Raw genomic sequence first — 19,615 nt, 5'->3', positions numbered from 1 at the left:
TTCCTGTTTCCTTTTTAATCGGTTTTTATGGCAGAATATATTTATGGCAGCTACTACATTTTGTAACCCTTCTAACTCTGATCAATATGCTAATCTTCATTTCAGTGCTCAAAGCCTCACTATGTTCCATTAGCCTGGTTAGTGCACTTCTAACCTTGTTATATATCACTTTCACCTAAAGGTAAATTCACCAAAGAATTTTTTTATTTTTCCTATATATCCGTACCTTGTCTAATGCTATGTTCTAAATAGAGTACATGTTCAATTAGTACTTGCTATGTCTGACTCTTTGCGACTCCGTGGACTGTAGCCCACCAGGTTCCTCCGTCCATGGGATTCTCCAGGCAAGAATACTGGAGTGGGTTGCCATTTCCTTCTCCAGGGGATCTTCCCAACCCAGGGATCGAACCCATGTTTCCTGAATTGCAGGCAGATGCTTTAACCTCTGAGCCACCTAAAGAGGTAATTGGAGTGGATAAAACATTTTTTTCTCCTTTCAGTTTAAAAGGAGAGGTAAATAAAAGGTTGGAGAAGGAAATGGTAACCCACTCCAGTATTTGCCTGGAGAATCCCATGGACAGAGGAGCCTGTTGGGCTACGGTCCATAGGGTCAGACAGAGTTGGACACAACTGAAGTGACTTATCATGCATCATGCAAATAAAAGGTTGTTTGTTTGTTGTTTTTTACTCGCTAAGTCATGTCCTACTCTTTCTGACTCCACGGACTGTGCCTGCCAGGCTCCTCAGTCCATGGGATTTTCCAAGCAAGAATACTGGAGTGAGTTACCATTTCCTACTCCAAGGGATCTTCCTGACCCAGGAATCAAACCTGCATCTCCTGCATTTCAGGCAAATTCTTTAACAATGAGCCACCTGGGAAGCCCCTACTAATAACAAACAGATGCCTTCAAAACTAGTCTCCTACAACAAGTTACCAAATCAAAAAGCAACTGATGATAACTTTGTTAGTCTGAATCAGAGTCACACCGGTATAGGACTTCAGGAACCTCATGTAATATACTGAAATGCCCCTCACATGTGTACCCATCTTTAATATCTATCTTTTAGGCCCAAACAGGACACTTAAGGAGAGTTATTAGTCCATCACCCTAGTGTAAAAGCCTTTCCAATTCCCTTCCCTTTCCACTATAACAAACACCCTAATTATCTTGAAGCTGGCAGAACACACCATGCTTAAGCATGCATGCTGGGATACTACATATCTGATACCTGAGAAGCTTGACTTATACCCTCTGTCCCCAGCAGACAGGATTAAACAGAAGTCTACATGTCCCAGAGTGTGAGAGACATAAATGTTTGTCCTTTTTCTTCTGAGTATTTTTCTTTATCTGCCTGGTTAAAATTCCCATAAATTAATCAAAAGTATTATTCAGAAGTAACCCTGAAAGGACAAAATGTCCAGCCAAAGGAGAAAGCAATAAAATATTCTAAAAATTAAAAAACCATATTTTAAAAGAACTGTAATGACCTGGGGAAATCATCATCATACTATCATAATGAAATGAAATGTTTAAAACTGTGTGCCACTCATTCTGGATGGGAGGGGAGTTTGAAAGAGAATGGACACGTGTATGTATGGCTGAGTCCCTTCACAGTGTACTTGAAACTCTCACAACATTGTTCATCGACTATACCCCGATACAGAATAAAAAGTTAAAAAACAAAACTTTGTGCCACATACATAGCATCATCACAGCTTTGCTGTGTAGGGGGACAAAAGTCTGAAAGAAATCAAACAATGACCATCCCTGAGTTGGGTATTATGGAGATTTTGGTTTCTTTCTTCATAGTTTTTCTGTATTTTCCAGGTATTCTGCAATTTGCATGTGTTTTTTATAAATAGAATAAAAGCAGAAAGTTGCTGCTTTTTGAATACCTTGACTTTAAAAAAAGTAAATCAGATATACTGCTACATTTATATGGAAAATGATTGCCATATATGATTTTAGAATAGCTTTAAAATTATATAAAACAGGCACAATATTTATATTACATATTGCTTTTACTTTCACAAGGGGAAAAAAAGCAATGCAGAATTTCTCTCCCCAAATGATATGTGTTCCCAAGTATATGCCTCCACTTTTTTTTAATCTTTAGAAAACACAATGAGAGCTCTGGTTCATTTGTTTCCAAGTAGATTCCTTTAAAAGTTCATTCCATACCAATCACATAATAGATGCATTGTCTTGGGTCTTTTTGTCAGTTTTGAAAGACTTTCTTGAAACATGCATGTAGTTTCAGCTTTGCTTTTTCTTTCAAAATATTTCCATCTGTAACACTGTGAAGCTCTGTTCAAAAATTCTTAAGGAGTTCATTTTTTTTCCCTTGGCATCGAGGGAGAGAGTGTTTCATTGACATGGCACTGGAAAAACAAATGAGCCCTTATACTGTGCAAAGGGATGGATTCCCTTTTTGCACAGCCTGGAGTGCAAAAATAGAGGACTCAGGATAAATAAACAAGGGCCTGCCAACATCAGAGTGACCATCCTTCCAGCTGCACTGTCCACTCCATTCCTTGTCATGTACAGAGTCAGGGGAAGAAATTGTCTCCTCTGTGTGAGTGCTAGTGAGTCAGGGCTATTTTAAGCTGGTTGAGGGGATGGTTTGAAAGAAGAGCTGCTGTCTCATATAGACAACTATGATTAAAAAAAAACACTTTACCTGAATGATAGATGATTATGAACTCATATTTCCTTGATGGGTCTTTTACCTTTCACTTCCTAACACTTCCCTGTGAAATATTTTCTCTTCCAATTGATTGACTTGTAGCATCCAACCCTTTAGAGGGACTATTAGAGAGAGTGGATTTTAACTCACAATATTTTAAAAGATTTGTGCTTTTAACAGCTTGGTGGAAATATAATTAGCCCTGAAATGGAAGTCGGGAGAGCCTGTCCTTTCCTTATTCTGCTAATAACCAGCTTCGCAGTTTGGTCAAGCTACTCTATGGGCTTCCCAGGTGGCACTAGTGGCAAAGAACCCACCTGCCAGTGCAGACTAGATGTAAGACACACTGGTTTGATCCCTGGATCGGGAAGATCCTGGAGAAGGATATGGTAATCCACTCTAATATTCTTGCCTGGAAAGTCCCATGGACAGAAGAGCCTGGCAGGCTACAGTTCGTAGGGTCGCACAGAGTTGGACACTACTGAAGCGATTTAGCACAGCAAGCTACTCCACCTCTCTGGATCCTGGTCTCCTCAGTGGTAAAAGAGGAGTTTGTTGCTAAACATCTCTAAATGCCCTTTTCATAACTAACTTAACTGCTTTTATCGCTTTCAGAAAGTGCTGACCCATTAAAAGGCCTTACATCATCTGTTGCGTTAGAAGTGGTTATCTGGAGAACTGGGGGAAAACAGCATTGCTGGATTTTAAGAGTGCACAACACCCTTTGTCATCTGTTTCATGTTCTTTCCAGTGCTCAGATAAATCATGCCTGAGAACACCTTCTCTGAAGAAGAGAGTTTCAGATGCCAACCTGGAGGGAAGAAGGACTCTGGGATGCTGAAATATATTAGACTACAGGTATTAATACATGGTTTGAAAACATTCATGAAGCAGGAATAGGGAGGGAACTTCAGATATCCTTATTACTAATGTTTGGAAAAGTCCCTGATGCTGGGAAAGATTGAAGGGAGGAGGAGAAGGGTGCAAAAGAAGATGGTTGGATGACATCATTGACTCCATGGACATGAGTTTGAGCAAACTCCAGGAGATAGTGAAGGACAGGGAAGCCTGGCGTGCTGCAGTCCATGGGGTTGCAAAGAGCTGGACATGACTGAGCAACTGAACAACAACAACAAAAGTTTGGGATATACAATGCCAATTGGCACAGTGTTGGCATAACAGCTCCCTCTAATTTGGTGAGAAAGAGTGCTACCAAGTATACAAGAAAAAAAAATCCCTTCTTGCTGGACAGCCAACTTCCATAAAGACAAGGAAGCTTGGCTAGAACCATGCCTCCTTCCACTCTAGTGGAGCCAGCTTCCTACCAGTGTGTGGTAGTGATGCTCACAGGTCTTGGAATGAGACAATCTGGGTTCAGATCCTATACCTGCTGCTCTGGCTCTGGGACCTTGGGCAAGTTAAGTTAATTTCCCTTAGTTTTAGTTGCTTGATCTCTAAAATGGGGATTTTAACACTGGACCCCAGAGAAGGCAGTGGCACCCCACTCCAGTACTCTTGCCTGGAAAAATCCCGTGGATGGAGGAGCCTGGAAGGCTGCAGTCCATGGGGTCGCTGAGGGTCGGACACAACTGAGCGACTTCACTTTCACTTTTCACTTTCATGCATTGGAGAAGGAAATGGCAACCCACTCCAGTGTTCTTGCCTGGAGAATCCCAGGGATGGGGGAACCTGGTGGGCTGCCGTCTATGGGGTCGCACAGAGTCAGACACGACTGAAGCGACTTAGCAGCAGCAGCAGCAGCAACACTGGACCCATCTCAAAGGATCACTGCATGAATTAAAAGAGATAGTACACTTACCTACTTATCCAGGGCTTCACAAAGTTATGTTGTTATTACAACCTGAACTCTAAATCATAATACATTTTCCAGGGGAAGAGAGAAAAAAATTTCATGTTTTTCTAGAAAGTGTTTTAAATGATGGCTAAAGACAGGCTTGCCCCAAACTGACATTTTTTACCTCAATTATTTATAATAATGAATTAAATAGTATTTTGTGGGCTAACCTGGACTAATAACCACACTGTATAATATTTTGAAGGAGAAATACCATCCAAGTTCACTGGCTTAGAAAACTAACTTTCTGAATGGAACTCCTTTATAAATTAGAGGCTGCTCACAGCTTTCAGTGGAAATCATTCCTAATATGAAGGAAAATAAGATGCTGTGAAGGTCCACTGGACTTTTAACACAAAGATTTACTGACTAAAATCCTTTTTTCTCAGAGAGTTGTACTTATTCTACAGTTTACTCCCTGCTGCTGCTGCTGCTAAGTCGCTTCAGTCGTGTCCGACTCTGTGCGACCCCACAGACGGCAGCCCACTAGGCTCCTCTGTCCCTGGGATTCTCCAGGCAAGAATATTGGAGTGGGTTGCCATTTCCTTCTCCAATGCATGAAAGTGAAAAGTGAAAGTGAAGTCGCTTAGTCGTGCCCGACTCTTAGTGACCCCCTGGACTACAGCCTACCAGGCTTCTCCATCCATGGGATTTTCCAGGCAAGAGTACTGGAGTGGGGTGCCATTGCCTTCTCCGAGTTTACTCCCTAGGTGGTTACAAATTACTTTTGTGGTAAAAGTGTTTTAAAATAATATAATTTGGGACAATTATACATCAACTAATAGGGTATAAAGCTTACTTACTATACATCATGCCAGATATGTTCCCACTTTAAAAAGTATTTTAAGGTCATTTAAGGAAAATGGAGAGAGAAGCGACACTTAACTTTCAAGAGGACAACAACCAGTGTCTTCGATGGTTTTAAGACATCATTTCCATCTTTTTGCAGGTGATGAGCCTGTCGCCTGCTCCCTTATCTCTACTGATCAAGGCTGCACCAATTCTGACAGAGGAGATGTATGGAGACATCCAGCCAGCTGCCTGGGAGCTCCTGCTCAGCATGGATGAGCATATGGCGGGGGCGGCAGGTAAAGATAGGCCCCCCAGGACCCTGGTCCTGCTGCCATTCATCCCAGTGTCTCAACAACAGCAAGGCACATTCATTCCATCTTCACGCTGAGGTCACATTGGTAGCAGTGGCTGGATCTCTAAACAGAGCTGTGCACTAAAGGGAAACAGGCCTAGGCTCTCTGTATACACTGTTCATGTTCCTGTGTAGTCTGCACAAAGGCAGCATGTCTGTCCCAGGATGTTAAAAATTACAATGATCTCCCCCAGAACCTACATCTTCACTGTATTTCACAAAAGGTTCTTTTGTGTGTGTTGTGATTTCCCAGACTGACCATGAACTACCATCGTTAATTTTATTAACTCTTAGGTAAGTCATGTTCTGTGTTCAAATTACAGTATTGAAACAAATGTCTAAAATTTACGTGATGTGTCCAAAGCCATGTAGCTAGTAAATGGTAGAGGCAAAAATCTGGATTCTTCATCATTTTCCACTTTTTGTGCATATTCCTTTAATTTTGTATGGTTACTTTAATTGAAAAATACATAGTAAAAATTCAAATAATGTAAAAGTGTATGAAATTTAAAACCGTCACCTTCTATTCCATGACTCCCAGTCCTCTTTCTCAGAGGTGGCAATTTTTAAATTTCCCAGGAAACCTTCTATAAACTATGCATATATAGTACTTTTGATGTCACAAAGCATTTTTTCATATATTATTATATTTTATTCTAACAAGACATTTGGATGCAGCTACATCATCATCATCATCATCATTACTGATGTTTTACCAATAGAGAAACACAGACTAAGAAGTTAAGGGACTTGGCCAAGATCAGTTTCAGAGATGTGACAGCCCCAGTTATCGTAAGAGTTGGCTGAGCATATCTTGAGGATGTGGGGGAAAGTACAAGGGAAATTTTAAATAATATTTTTACAATTGACACTGGCTTCTCTGTCTATGCTATAGAATGTACTCTTTTTTTTCTCATTATTCATTGACTTTGTAACTTACCATGGAATGACCTTTCTCTTCCTAGTATTTGGCTTTCCCCAAATTAAAAAACAACAGTGATATTATGTTTCATAAATTCTCTGTTGGTTTCTCAATCTATTCTACCTCTTGGAAGGGTAGACATTTCTAATAGAGTCTACCTTTTGAATTTTATTGTTAATATAACATGTAACTTTAATGGACATTTTGTGTACCATCCTAGGGTTACTCTGAGATGACTCTAGACATTTCCTGAAAAGGATATTTCAGCATGTAATTTCCTTTTTTCATTAGCTTCCTCTGACATTCACTTTTCACTGTGAGCCAAGGGAAAGGTTGCTTAAAATGAGATTTCTACTGCAATGTCATGCTATCACTGCCCTCACATCAGATATTAGAAGATTGTGGGTGGTACAAAGGATGGTGCCTGGTTTCCAGTGGATGAAACGGGGTTTTCTTTGGCTAGTGCTGGTGGCCTGGCTGTATAGCTCAGTAGTCGTTTTCAAGAGACAGAAGCAATTTCCTCCTTCCCCTCATCCCCAGGAATCATACAGCTTAAAAGATGTGTAGCTGATGGATTGTTGACTGTCTTTAGCGGCCATGTTCCTGTTGTGTGCGGTGAAAGTCCCCGAAGCTGTGTCCGATATGCTGACGTCAGAGTTTCACCATCCAGAGACCGTGCAGAGACTGAATGCCGTCCTTAAGTTCCACACACTCTGGAGGTTTCGCTATCAGGTCTGGCCCCGGATGGAAGAGGGAGCACAGCAGATTTTTAAGGTGAGGGATACTTCTGGGATAATCCCATGGACAGAGGAGCCTGCGGGCTACAGTCCATAGAATTGCAAAGAGTCCGACATGAGTGAGCATGCGTGTGCGGGCACGCGCACATACACACACACTTCTCACATGGGAATTAGATTAGCAAACCCAACCCAAGGTTCATTTCAATCCTGCAACTTCAAATCCACAGTGTATGGCCCAAGAGATGCTTCTTTTTTCCCCTTCTCTGGTTTTATAAGTAAACCTAACTCCAATATGAATGAATTCTTGTTCTTAAAAAGATTAAAATATACAGAAAGGTAAAGTAAGAAAATCAAGTTTCTATAATCCTCAAGATCACAGTACCATCCCCAGAGGTAAGCACATAAAACTTGCAGACATTTCACTATATATACACAGATGTTTTTGGAGGATGGGGTAATTAACACAAATAGAGATCATACAGTTGAAACTCTTCATTTTATTAATGGGTAAACTGAGGCCCAGAGACATTCATTGTGTGCTTTGTAACTGCCTGTGCTCTGTAAGATTATTTCGTGATTTTACTTCAGACTCAATCTAGTTTATTTCCCATCTTCCTTCATTCCTCTGGTATCAACTAACAGATCCCACCTCCCAGTATAAATTTCACCCTGCCATCACCGGTGCTCGGAATGCCATCTGTCCCAATGTTTGACCCTCCCTGGGTCCCTCAGTGCAGCGGGAGTGTCCAGGACCCCATTAATGAAGACCAGTCTGTGAGTAACGCATTCTTCCTTTCTCATATCTTCAGGTTCCATGGTGTACTTGTAAGAGAGAAGAGCAATGAGTGTGAGAGACAATGTGTTCTTGTCATCAGAATATAGTAACACAGAACAGCAGCCACAAAAGTTCTTTAGTTCTTCTGGAATAGAATAGAGGGAAGTAACTTCTGGGGTGAGCATTTGCAGACCTGCAAGCCAAGACAGTTTGTTCTATAATTCAAAGCAGCAGCTGCCTTATAAAGCTATTAAAACAATTAGGCACTGATTTCTTAGCCCAAGGTAGCACTTTTGCTGCTCTTGATTACAGAACAATTTATTTAACCTATATACGCTATCCAAGGTGCTTCCCTGGTGGCTCAGACGGTAAAGAATCTGCTTGCAATGCAGGAGTTCTGGGTTCAATCCCTGGGTTGGGAAGATCCCCTGGAGAAGGGCATGGCAACCCACTTCAGTATTCTTGCCTGGAGAATCTCCATGGACACACGAGCCTGGTGGGCTATAGTCCATGGGGTCGCAAAAAGTCGGACATAACTGAGCAACTAAGCATGGCACAGCATGCTATCCAAAAGTGAACGATATTGACCCTGGATGAATAAGAAAAAGAACTGAGTTGACTGCTCTTATTTTCCTTATTTGGACCTTAGTCTGTTTTTTACCTTGTTGATCATCAGTATCATCATCACAAACATCACTCAGAGAACTCAGGGCATCCTATTCTAATTTATCACTGCTCTATGTAATGTAATTAATAAACAGTTAACTTTAGAACACAGTCTATTTATAAACAAGAACCAAGAATATGTGCCCTTTGAAAAAAATGAATCTTCAAAATATGCCTTTTTCACATGTTACATAGCATTTTTCTAAATTTCAAGAGTAATGTAGAAAATTTTGGAAAGTAAATCAAAAAATAAAGAACATATCTCTCTACACAAATTCATGGTTATTTCCTTGCATAGTTTCCCATGAGATTTAGGGCAATCAATATGTGAATTAAAGATTTTTTTTTCTAGATATGAAAGAAAGAACAGAAGTAGCATTTATTGAGTATTGCATTGTTGTGCCAGGCATCTTTATGTCACAACTCTGATGGACTCAGCCATAGACTTGATGAAATCTCAGCAATAGATTTCTTCATCTCAGGATTGGGCTTGAGAACTGGATGGCACTGAGTTTGCAGGTTGAAGTGTTGGCGCCAGTGGCTAAATTGGCCATGGCCTGCTGCTGCTACTGCTAAGTTGCTTCAGTCGTGTCCAACTCTGTGCGACCCTATAGACAGCAGCCCACCAGGCTTCCCTGTCCCTGGGATTCTCCAGGCAAGAACACTGGAGTGGGTTGCCATTTCCTTCTCCTGAATTAAAGATTTTTGATAGATCTCACAAAATATTCCCAGGACAGTTGTACCATTTTACTCTCATTCAACAGAATGGGAAAGCATCTTCCTTATTCAAATTAACTAGTGTTATCTTTTAATGCCACATTGAACAGCAAAAAAACAAAGTTATTGGCTTTTTTATTCACACGTCATTAAAAAGTTTGTTGAATATATGAAGTGAGGTTGAATATTTTTGCATGTCACATATATTTTCTAGCCTTTTGTAGTTTTCTTGGAGAACTGTTTATTTGAATTCGTTACCCATAAGAATATTTTTATTTTAATTCTTCTGCATACAGTACCTTCATATCTCATGGTTTTGTGCCAAAGATAAAGGCACACTTGGTTCTTCCTCATATATGTAGTAATTCCAGCATCTGAACCACTGGGATAAAAATCTTTAGGTTTTCTCCCATACATGTGATGGAATCATTAGAGTCAAATCCATCCTCTCTCCCAAGTTCACAGTGAATTTCAAGCCAAGTCCTCTGATTCTATATTTAGTTCTCGTTTCCTTATTCCACAATTCTCACCTTACTATAATCAACCAGCTTGACCCCGACTCTGAAAATGAATTGCCATATAGCCCATCAATGCCCTTAATTGCTGTTATGTCATTCATTATAGAAAATGTTATGTTAAGATGTTGCATAAAGGGAGCTTTAATGACTATAGTCCTTCAGAAGAGTGACCAACACCCCTTGTCTGTCTCTTGAATCCTACAGACCACGGGCCAACAAAGAGACGTAGAATTGCTACTGTACATAGACATCAAACTGGTAGTAGAGAATGTCAATGATCACTTCCCTGTTCTGACACCAATGGCTTTATCCCTAGAGCTCTTGGAATTTGTCTCAGCATAAGGATCATGATTAAGACAAGCAGAATGACCACTTTGCAGAGTGAATGTTGTCTCCTTTATTGTTTCTTATCTATTATGCTTTTGCTGCTGGTAAACAGAATCAGATTTTACATTCAGCCTTAGTAACACTACCAACTCATAATTTCCATTCAGTTGCTTTGTTTCTACAAATATTGCTTAGTACTTACAGTGTGCCACTGTATTTCTATGAATATTTATTATTATATATTGTTAATATTATTTAATATTAATATTTCTAAATAGTATTTACAGTGTGGTAGATACATAAGATACAAAAATGAAATAAATCTCAAAATTAGTTGTTCATATGAGAGATCTCTTTCCTCCTCTTTCCCATTGTTCTGACTTTCTCTTTTATTAACCTTACAAAATAAATGTCCTTCATTTAAAACTGGTTCAAGAAATTTTGGTAAGAAAGAGAGTATTAAAAATGTTTCTTTGATGTCAGTGTTTAAAGAGTGAATCATTGAACTTTTGTTTGAAAAGTAAAAAAAAAAAAGACTGTTTCTAGAAATTATAAACATCTTTGAAGAATTATTCAGACTTAATGAAAAAGAATAGCTTAGTTATACACAGCCTGGAAACTTGGTAGAAAAAGAAACAAGTAAACAACATGAAACTAGATCACGAGGCCCTAACATTTCCTGAGAGCAAAGTATCACATCTGTGTCATTCCGTAGACCACTCTTGTCTGTGACCATGCAGAAGAGTTGCTAGTAAACAAACTTGCCTTCATGTCTCCATAGAAATCCTTTTCAGCCCGGGCTGTGTCCCGCTCCCATCAAAGGGCAGAACACATCTTAAAGAACTTGCAACAGGAAGAAGAGAAGAAGCGTCTTGGTCGAGAAGCCAGCCTCATCACTGCCATCCCTATCACCCAGGAGGCTTGCTACGAGCCCACCTGCACACCCAACTCAGAGCCAGAGGAAGAAGGTGCCTCTACACACTGGACTTCTTGGAGGGCTGGGTCAGAAAAGGGAAAGGACTTGCTTTAGAATAAATTGACAATTTTATGTGACTTGAGGTGATAAGCTCCCTCTCTCTCTCACATACCTCCTGACACTATCTAAAGAAAGAGAAAAATTGTCTTTTTCTAAATGTTTAGACCTGGCCCGATTATGGAGGAGGACATTAACCACATTGAATGAACTAATATGATAATGGATCAAGCAGTGACTATGATTCAGGCAACAGCTGAACCCAGAGTGTGTGCTAAAATATATTCAATCAGTCTTTCATCATTAAAAATGGGGTTGGTCCATTAGCTGCTTTCAGCCTTCACAAGTACTGGCAGTTTGTCAGAAAATGATTTATGGGGACTTTTCGGGCTGTCCAGTGGTTAAGACTCTGTGCTTCCAACACAGGGGGTGTGGGTTTGATCTCTGATCAGGGAAATAATATCCCACATGCTGCATGGCCGAAATATCTGCGTGTGTGAATACATATCAATAATGGAGAAGGAAATGGCAACCCCCTCCAGTATTCTTGCCTAGAAAGTCCCATGAGCAGGGGATCCCAGCAGGCTGCAGTCCATGGGGTCACAAAGAGTCAGGCACGACTGAGTGACTAACACACACACACATATCAATAAAAATGGAAGAAAATAAGTAAAGACCAAAAATTGTAAAGAAAGTAATTTATGAGCTATTCTAAATTCAGTGATTTTCCGCCCTGCTTTTGTGAAATTTTGAGGAGGAATTTTCTGTCATTCTTTCTGTGTTTTTTCCTTTCCTAAGTACACTCTAAATCATTTAAGCCTTATGTTCTGAGAACTATATACACTTCGATGTAACTACAAGTGTAGTTGTGATGATAACTTTGTTGTTACAAAACCAAAGTTCACGTTGCCTGTTTTCTTTGCCAGTAGAAGAAGTCACCAATCTGGCATCTCGTCGACTGTCTGTGAGTCCGTCCTGTACCTCCAGCACTTCCCACAGGAATTACTCCTTCCGCCGAGGATCAGTCTGGTCAGTGCGTTCAGCCGTCAGTGCTGAAGGTGCGTGCTCTTACAAATGTGTCCTTTATTCCTTATGTGTTTGAAACAATTCCATGACTTCATTACACTGTTTTCATTAAATAACTTGCTTCTTGATTTGAAGTTTTGAAAAGATAGATTGAGTGGTATTCCAAAAAAAAAGAAATTGTTGATTTAATCCAACCAATGTCCTTGATAAGTTGGTTCTATTTTAATTACATTAATGTAATCTTATTGCTGAGGGTTTAGTAAAACATTATTCTAGACGGTTTTCAACCCTGACTACACACTGCAGTCAACCAGGGAGTTTTTTTAAAATGCCCAGGTCACAACCAAGATCAAATCAGAATCTCTAAGGGTGGACTCACCACCTCAGTGTTTTTTAAAATCTACTCAGGTGATTTCAGTGTGCAGCTAAGACTCAGCGGGATGCTTTAGGATGCTGTTCTGGAATAACAACAATCAAAGAACAAAGCTCATGCCACTCCTGTAATTAAATCTGATTCCAGAGGAGAAACGTGATGCTCTTTAGGTCCAAGAATTTATAAGCTATGCCTCTCTAATGATGAGGAACTGTCTGGGACTCACTGCTTCATGATTACACAGATTTCATCACTGATTTATGAAGTCATCAAAAAGTTACACAGAAACCAGTTGTTCTCAACCCTTTATTGCACAGCCTTGGAAAACTTCAAAAATGACCAATGCTAACTAATCCCAACTTATAGGACCGGGGTCTAAAGATACCTATATTTTTTTATAGCACCTTTACTGAGATGTAATTTACATACCATAAAATTCACCATTTTGAAGTATGTAATGCAATTGATTGATAGTATATTTGTAGAGTTTGCAACTGTCACTGCTATTTAATTTCAGAATATTTTCATTATCCCCAAACAGGGATACCTTATACCCATTAGTAGTCACTCATCCACCAGTTCTTCCAACCCCAAGAAGAAGTAGTGTACTTTCTATTTCTGTGGATTTGCCTAATCAGCACATTTTATAGGAATGGAACCATACAGTACATGGCCTTTTGTGACTAGATTCTTTCACTCAGCATAATATTTTCAAGGTTGATCCATTTGTCACATGTACCAGTTCTTCATTCCTTCTTATCACCAAATAATATTCCATTGTATGGATACAACACATTTTGCTGATCATGTCATCAGTTACTGGACATTTGTATTGTTTTCATCTCAATTATTATGAATTATGATGCTATGAGAAGTTATGTGTAAGTTTTGTGAGGAATACTGCCAAGCTACTTCAAAAGTTTCTGTGTCATTTTATATTCTTACCAAAAAGTATGAAGGCTTCAGTTGTTCCATACCCTTGAAAAGACACAGTAATCTTGCAAATGAAGAACAAAGTTGGAAAACTCACATTTCCTAATTTCAAAACTTACTACAAAGCTGCAGTAATCAAGATTGTGTGGTATTGACTTGAGGATTGATATACAGATCAATGGCATAGGTTGGGACCAGAAGTAAACCATTACATGTATGTCAATTTCATGTTTAAAAAGGGTACCATGAAACTTCAATGGGGAAAGAATAGTCTTTTCAACAAATGATGCTGTGACAACTAGATGTCTACATACACCAAAAAAATGTTCTATAGGTAGGCCTTGAACTGAGAAATGTTGTGTTAGAATGTTCTGAGAATGTACCTGGTACTGAGAAAAGCTTCCCGATTATGTCTCCCTCTTCAGATGAGGAACACACCACCGAACACACACCCAACCACCATGTGCCTCAACCCCCACAGGCAGTGTTCCCAGCATGTATCTGTGCAGCTGTGCTCCCCATTGTCCATCTGATGGAGGACGGTGAGGTGCGAGAAGACGGAGTGGCAGGTATGGCTTTGACTAGTAAAACCATCTAATAAATACTTGAGGTACTCATCTGACAAAGGACAGTTGGGTGCTCTTGAAGACATGAACCACTGGCCACACATGGAGTTCTTTTATGCACATGTTATAATTACAGATTTGCTATATACTGAACTAACACTGTCACTTCCTCCACTTTCTCTTTTCATAAACTTTATGACCAAGAAATTGCATTTAAAATATGTGGGTTGGTCCAGGAGTGCTGTTTATGCCCAGAGAACAGAGCAATGCTTATTTGACCACATAGGAACCAAACAGTGATTTTAGCCACCTTAGAAATCTTAGTTATTGGCTTGACATCATTAATACCATCTTTCTCAATTGATTGCCTTTTCAGAGGTAGTATCTATAGAGAATAGCTACAAAATTAAATAATAAACGAGGGGTCGCAAAGGGTCGGACACGACTGAGCAACTGAACTGAACTGAACTGAAAGATGAGTTACATTTGTGACAGATAACAGATTAATATTATTTTTAAAAAAGCTTTATAACTTAATAATGACTTTTTTAAATGCCAATAGACAAATGGACAAAGAATATAAACACACAATCCAATGGCCAATAACATCTGTAAATAACACTGTTGTTTAAAACAACAATGAAATCTTACTTTTAATATAAAAAATTATAAGGATTATTTTAAATGAAAATATGCGTAGTTGGTAAATATTCAAAGAAAAGAGCATTATCACACCTTGCTGATGGCAGTAAAAATCTAATGCAAGCATCTTGAAACAGTGTCATAGAGTGCATCCTAAAAGCCTTAAAAGTGTGAACACCCTTTGACACAGATTTTGATCCCTAGCAATTTCCTAAGGCAGTATTGAGGGGTGAATAAAGATTTATATAGAATACTGAACATTGAACATATTAGAAAGAACAAATATTTGAAAATAATTTTAATATCTGACAATAGGATATTAGTTCGTTGTGGTATTTCCAAATGACAGCATTCTGTGCACATTAGAAATAATATTGTAGAAAAATATTAATACAGAAAGTGTTCAATTTATTGCTAATTAAAAATGTGAGTACCTAAGAGTATTTTCTATACAATATTATTTAAAGATACATGTAAATATATATTCCATGTGTATGAAAAAACATACTCTGAAATGTTTATAGTTGTTTTGAAGAGGAGAATGAAAAAGCTGGCTTAAAACTCAACATTCAGAAAACTAAGATTGTGGCACTCAGTCCCATCACTTCATGGCAAATAGATGGTGAAACAATGGAAACAGTGACAGATTTTATTTTCTCGGGCTCCAAAATCATGGCAGATGGTGACTGCAGCCATGAAATTAAAAGACGCTTGCTCCTGGCAAAAGAAGCTATAACAAACCTAGACAGCATATTAAAAAGCAGAGACGTCACTTTGCCAACAAGGGTCCATTTAGTCAAAGCTATGGTTTTTCCAATAGTCATGTATGGATGTGAGAGTTGGATCATAAAGAAGGCCGAGTGCTGAAGAGTTGATGCTTTTGAACTGTAGTGTTGGAGAAGACTCTTGAGAGTCCCTTGGACTGCAAGGAGATCAAACAAGTCAATCCTAAAGGAAATCAGTCCTGAATATTCACTGGAAGGACTGATGCTGAAGCTCCAATACTTTGGCCACCTGATTCAAAGACTCGACTAATTAGAAAAGACCCTGATGCTGGGAAAGATTGAAGGCAGGAGGAGAAGGGGGTGACAGAGGATGAGATGGTTGGATGGCATCACTGACTCAAAGGACTTGAGTTTGAGCAAGCTCTGGGAGATGGAGAAGGAAGGGAAGCCTGGCGTGGTACAGTCCATGGGGTTGCAAAGAGTCAGACACGACTGAGCGACTGAACAACAACAAGACATGTCTTATTCTCCTTCTTGTCTTTTTCTGTATTTTTCATGTTTTAAGCATTAAATGCCTTCCTTAGCAATCAGAATAAAATACTGTTATAGTTTTGTAACCAATTTCAACCTAACAAAAACCTGCATTTATTTTAATTATTTATGAAGCCACATGAGAGCTAAAGCTTATTTTGCATATCTCTTGTTAATATTATTTATAAGGCTCAGTTTCAATTGGATGGTTAGCTTCTGAAGCAAAAAAGATGGTATAATTTATTTAAAATATAGCCTGAAAAATAAAGTCATGCTAAATTTTATATTCCTAGTTTAGAAAATTGAACTAAACTATTTAAACTAAAGATCATCTATTTCTTCTCCACTACTCACTTTTACCCACCTGCTTTCTTAGCCTGGGCAATTCCAGGCAGTCTTAGCCAACTACCTTCCCCAAAGAAGTAGCACTTTTTCTTTCACATTAGGAATAATTATTTATTCCTAAGCCATCCTCATTAGAAGTGGGAACCTTAACTATTACTGGCTCAACTATGTCATCTTTTTGAAGGAGTTATTATTGAAAGCATTTATGTGAACAATATAAAGTCAGGTCTAATTCATATGCATTCTAAACAAAAACGTATTTTCTAAAACCCAAAATATTACATTAGAAGTTTCTCCATATAGCAAACAATGAAATAGGACTTTAATAAATACCACTGTTAATAGTAGGATGATTTCCAAAACAAAGATTCATAAATGTGTTCTTGTTTATTAAAGTATGACCCTGACCCTGAAGTCACTCAGTCGTGTCCAGCTCTTTGCAACCCCATGGACTGTAGCCTACCAGGCTCCTCCCTCCATGGGATTCTCCAGGCAAGAGTACTGGAGTGAATTGCCATTTCCTTCTCCAGGGGATCTGCCCAACCCAGGGATCGAACCCAGGTCTCCTGCATTCCAGGCAGATGCTTTAACCTCTGAGCCACCAGGGAAGCCCTTATTGACTTATAACATTGTGCTAGTTTTAGATATGCAACGTAAACATTTGATGTATGTATATATTGCAAAATGAATACCACAGTAAGTTTATTTAACATTCATCTCCACACGTAGTTTCAATGTTTTTTTATGATGAGAACTTTTAATATATATTCTCTTAACAGCTTTCAAATATACAGTATAGTACTGTTAAATATAATCATGCTGTACATTTCTAGGATTTATTTATCTTAGAACTGAAAGTTTGTAATCTTTGACCACCTTCACTCAGCCCCAGTGCCCAACCCCCACCTCTGGTAACCAGTCTGTTCTCTGTATCTATGAGTTTGGGTTTTTCTTACATTCCACATGTAATTGAGATCATACATTTGTCTTTCTCTGTCTGACTTCTTTCACTTTGCATGACACCCTCAAAGTCCATCCATAATGTTGTTAAGTGGGAGAATTTCCTTCTTTTTAAGCTTGAATGATATTCCATTGTCTATCACAAATACATTCTTTAGAGAAGCAATGCTAGTATTTAAAGACCATCCTATACGCTTTTGTCACCTTTTCTTTATAGGCTAAAATGTTCAGAAACAACAACAAAAAGAAGAATACTTACCTTCAGTAGAAAAAGGGTTCATAGAACTCTGTGAGGCAAAAATTTTAGAGAAACCAGTTAAAGCTTAGAAATTACTTGAACACTATATCTAATAGATTTATGTCCATTTAAAATGAATGTTCAATTTATTTTCTCTTCTAAAGTGAGTGCTGTGGCCCAGCAAGTCTTATGGAATTGTCTAATTGAAGATCCATCAACAGTTCTTCGACATTTTCTGGAAAAACTGACCATCAGCAATAGACAAGTAAAATCTTCTGTGTTTATAGTAGCTCTGTGTGTGAACATGGTTAAACAACAAGCAGTGAACTTTATTGTGATATTCATGCAACATTGGTTGACACATAACCAAGAAGTACTTTGCATAATGATAATAATGAACAAATTAAACTTTGCTGTTTTCTTTTGAATTTCCCCATTAACTGATGTCTCCATATGTGTGTGGTACACTGCTGGTAATGACCATAAGATACTGAAAGATTCTCAGTCTTTTAAACAAAGATTAAATTCCATATAATGTTTTCAGTGTTGAGTACATTTACTGAATTCTGATTGGTTGGTAGTATGTGATACAGGTAATATTATTAGTGTATGTTGAAACTCTCCTTTAATCAAGACATTTAATTTACCAGTTCACCCTATAAGAAGATGATGCCAAAGAAAAGTAGCTTTCTGAGCAATGACAAAATATATCAATAATTATAAATTGTTTCTTCATTTCTATATTATTGTTCCGTTTGCTGGACAATTAAGTTTAGTTTCTGAAAGAAAGGTTAATTATAAACATCTACCTAGGAAACAGAGCTATGAAGTTTAATAAACCTAATTTGTTAATAGTTTCTTAAGATAGGTCCTCCTCACATTTTCATCACACCTGAAAGCTATAGTAAATAGTGTTGACTAAATATACAGCTTTCCTGTGATTTGCATGTGACCTATAGAGTCAGTCTTAATTTTTATTTTTAAAAAATGTCTGACTATTGCTGACACGACTGAAGTGACTTAGCAGCAGCAGCAGCAGCAGACTATTACTTAATAACTTCATATGCTAGCTTCTAGGAGAAGGTGTTACAGTTGGCTTAAATAATTTATCAAGCATCACAAATACTGTATTAAAATGCTGAACATAAGAGAAATCAACATGTGGGCAAAAGTAAGAAAAATTCCCCCACCTTGCTTTTCAAAAAGTTAGTATTATTTCCTACAACATGGCAGCTGAATGAGACACAGATTCTGTTGCTCTTTCAGGATGAGTTAATGTACATGCTGCGCAAACTACTCCTGAATATCGGAGACTTTCCTGCTCAGACCTCTCACATCCTATTCAACTACTTGGTGAGTTTCACCTCAAGTAGGTTATAAGTGTTCATTTCCAAGTAAGAAGCAACAATGCGAGAAAAAGGTCTTAGGGGATTTTTTCAAATAAATTTTCATTAACTGTGCGCCTGAAGTTGCATCATAGTCAGCTGAATTCACCACTGTTTATATGGGAAAACTCCTCCTGGCACAATCCCTGGCATGTGATGGGCACTCAATAAATGTCTGTTTCCTCCCTGTCTCTCTTTAGCATTATAGAACTTCCTCATGTTGGTCCTTAATTTTAGTTTTCTGTTGAAAAATGTATGTGTCATTTTTAGTCATTCTTTCCCTTTTCGTATCTCACTGTTTAAAACAAAAACACAACACACAGAGGAAAATGTTGCCCTAGATACAAAGTATTTGTGAGTGTATTTTTCCATAGCAACTATCTGTGCTTTACATTGTCCTCGCAGCTCCTTCCTGAACCCTCCAGAATTTGCCAGTTTCTTCACATTCTCCTCCTTATACCCTAAATGAATATGCAGTTTGGGGACTGTTGGCTTGATGACTGTTCTTTTAAACTACACCTTAATTCAAGCAGACAGATGGCCAAATGAATTTCAGTGTTGGGAGA

At 38.5% G+C, this 19,615-nt stretch overlaps 1 protein-coding gene across 1 annotated transcript in view; it reads left to right on the top strand.

Moving 5' to 3' along the window:
- The window catches only part of UNC80 (unc-80 homolog, NALCN channel complex subunit), a 232,114-nt gene that overhangs the window by 142,353 nt on the left and 70,146 nt on the right, over positions 1 to 19,615 (top strand). The window contains 10 exon segments of the mRNA XM_070387345.1: positions 3,440 to 3,500; positions 3,503 to 3,546; positions 5,493 to 5,631; positions 7,202 to 7,383; positions 7,992 to 8,123; positions 11,134 to 11,320; positions 12,252 to 12,383; positions 14,083 to 14,226; positions 17,829 to 17,929; positions 18,931 to 19,017. Coding sequence (XP_070243446.1) covers positions 3,440 to 3,500; positions 3,503 to 3,546; positions 5,493 to 5,631; positions 7,202 to 7,383; positions 7,992 to 8,123; positions 11,134 to 11,320; positions 12,252 to 12,383; positions 14,083 to 14,226; positions 17,829 to 17,929; positions 18,931 to 19,017 — 1,209 coding nt within the window.

This window comes from Bos mutus, chromosome 2 (genome assembly GCF_027580195.1).
Source record: "Bos mutus isolate GX-2022 chromosome 2, NWIPB_WYAK_1.1, whole genome shotgun sequence".
In the NCBI taxonomy this organism is placed as follows: Eukaryota; Metazoa; Chordata; class Mammalia; order Artiodactyla; family Bovidae; genus Bos; species Bos mutus.
The sequence above is the reverse complement of the archived record's forward strand: the minus strand, read 5'-3'. Positions and strand labels throughout refer to the sequence as shown.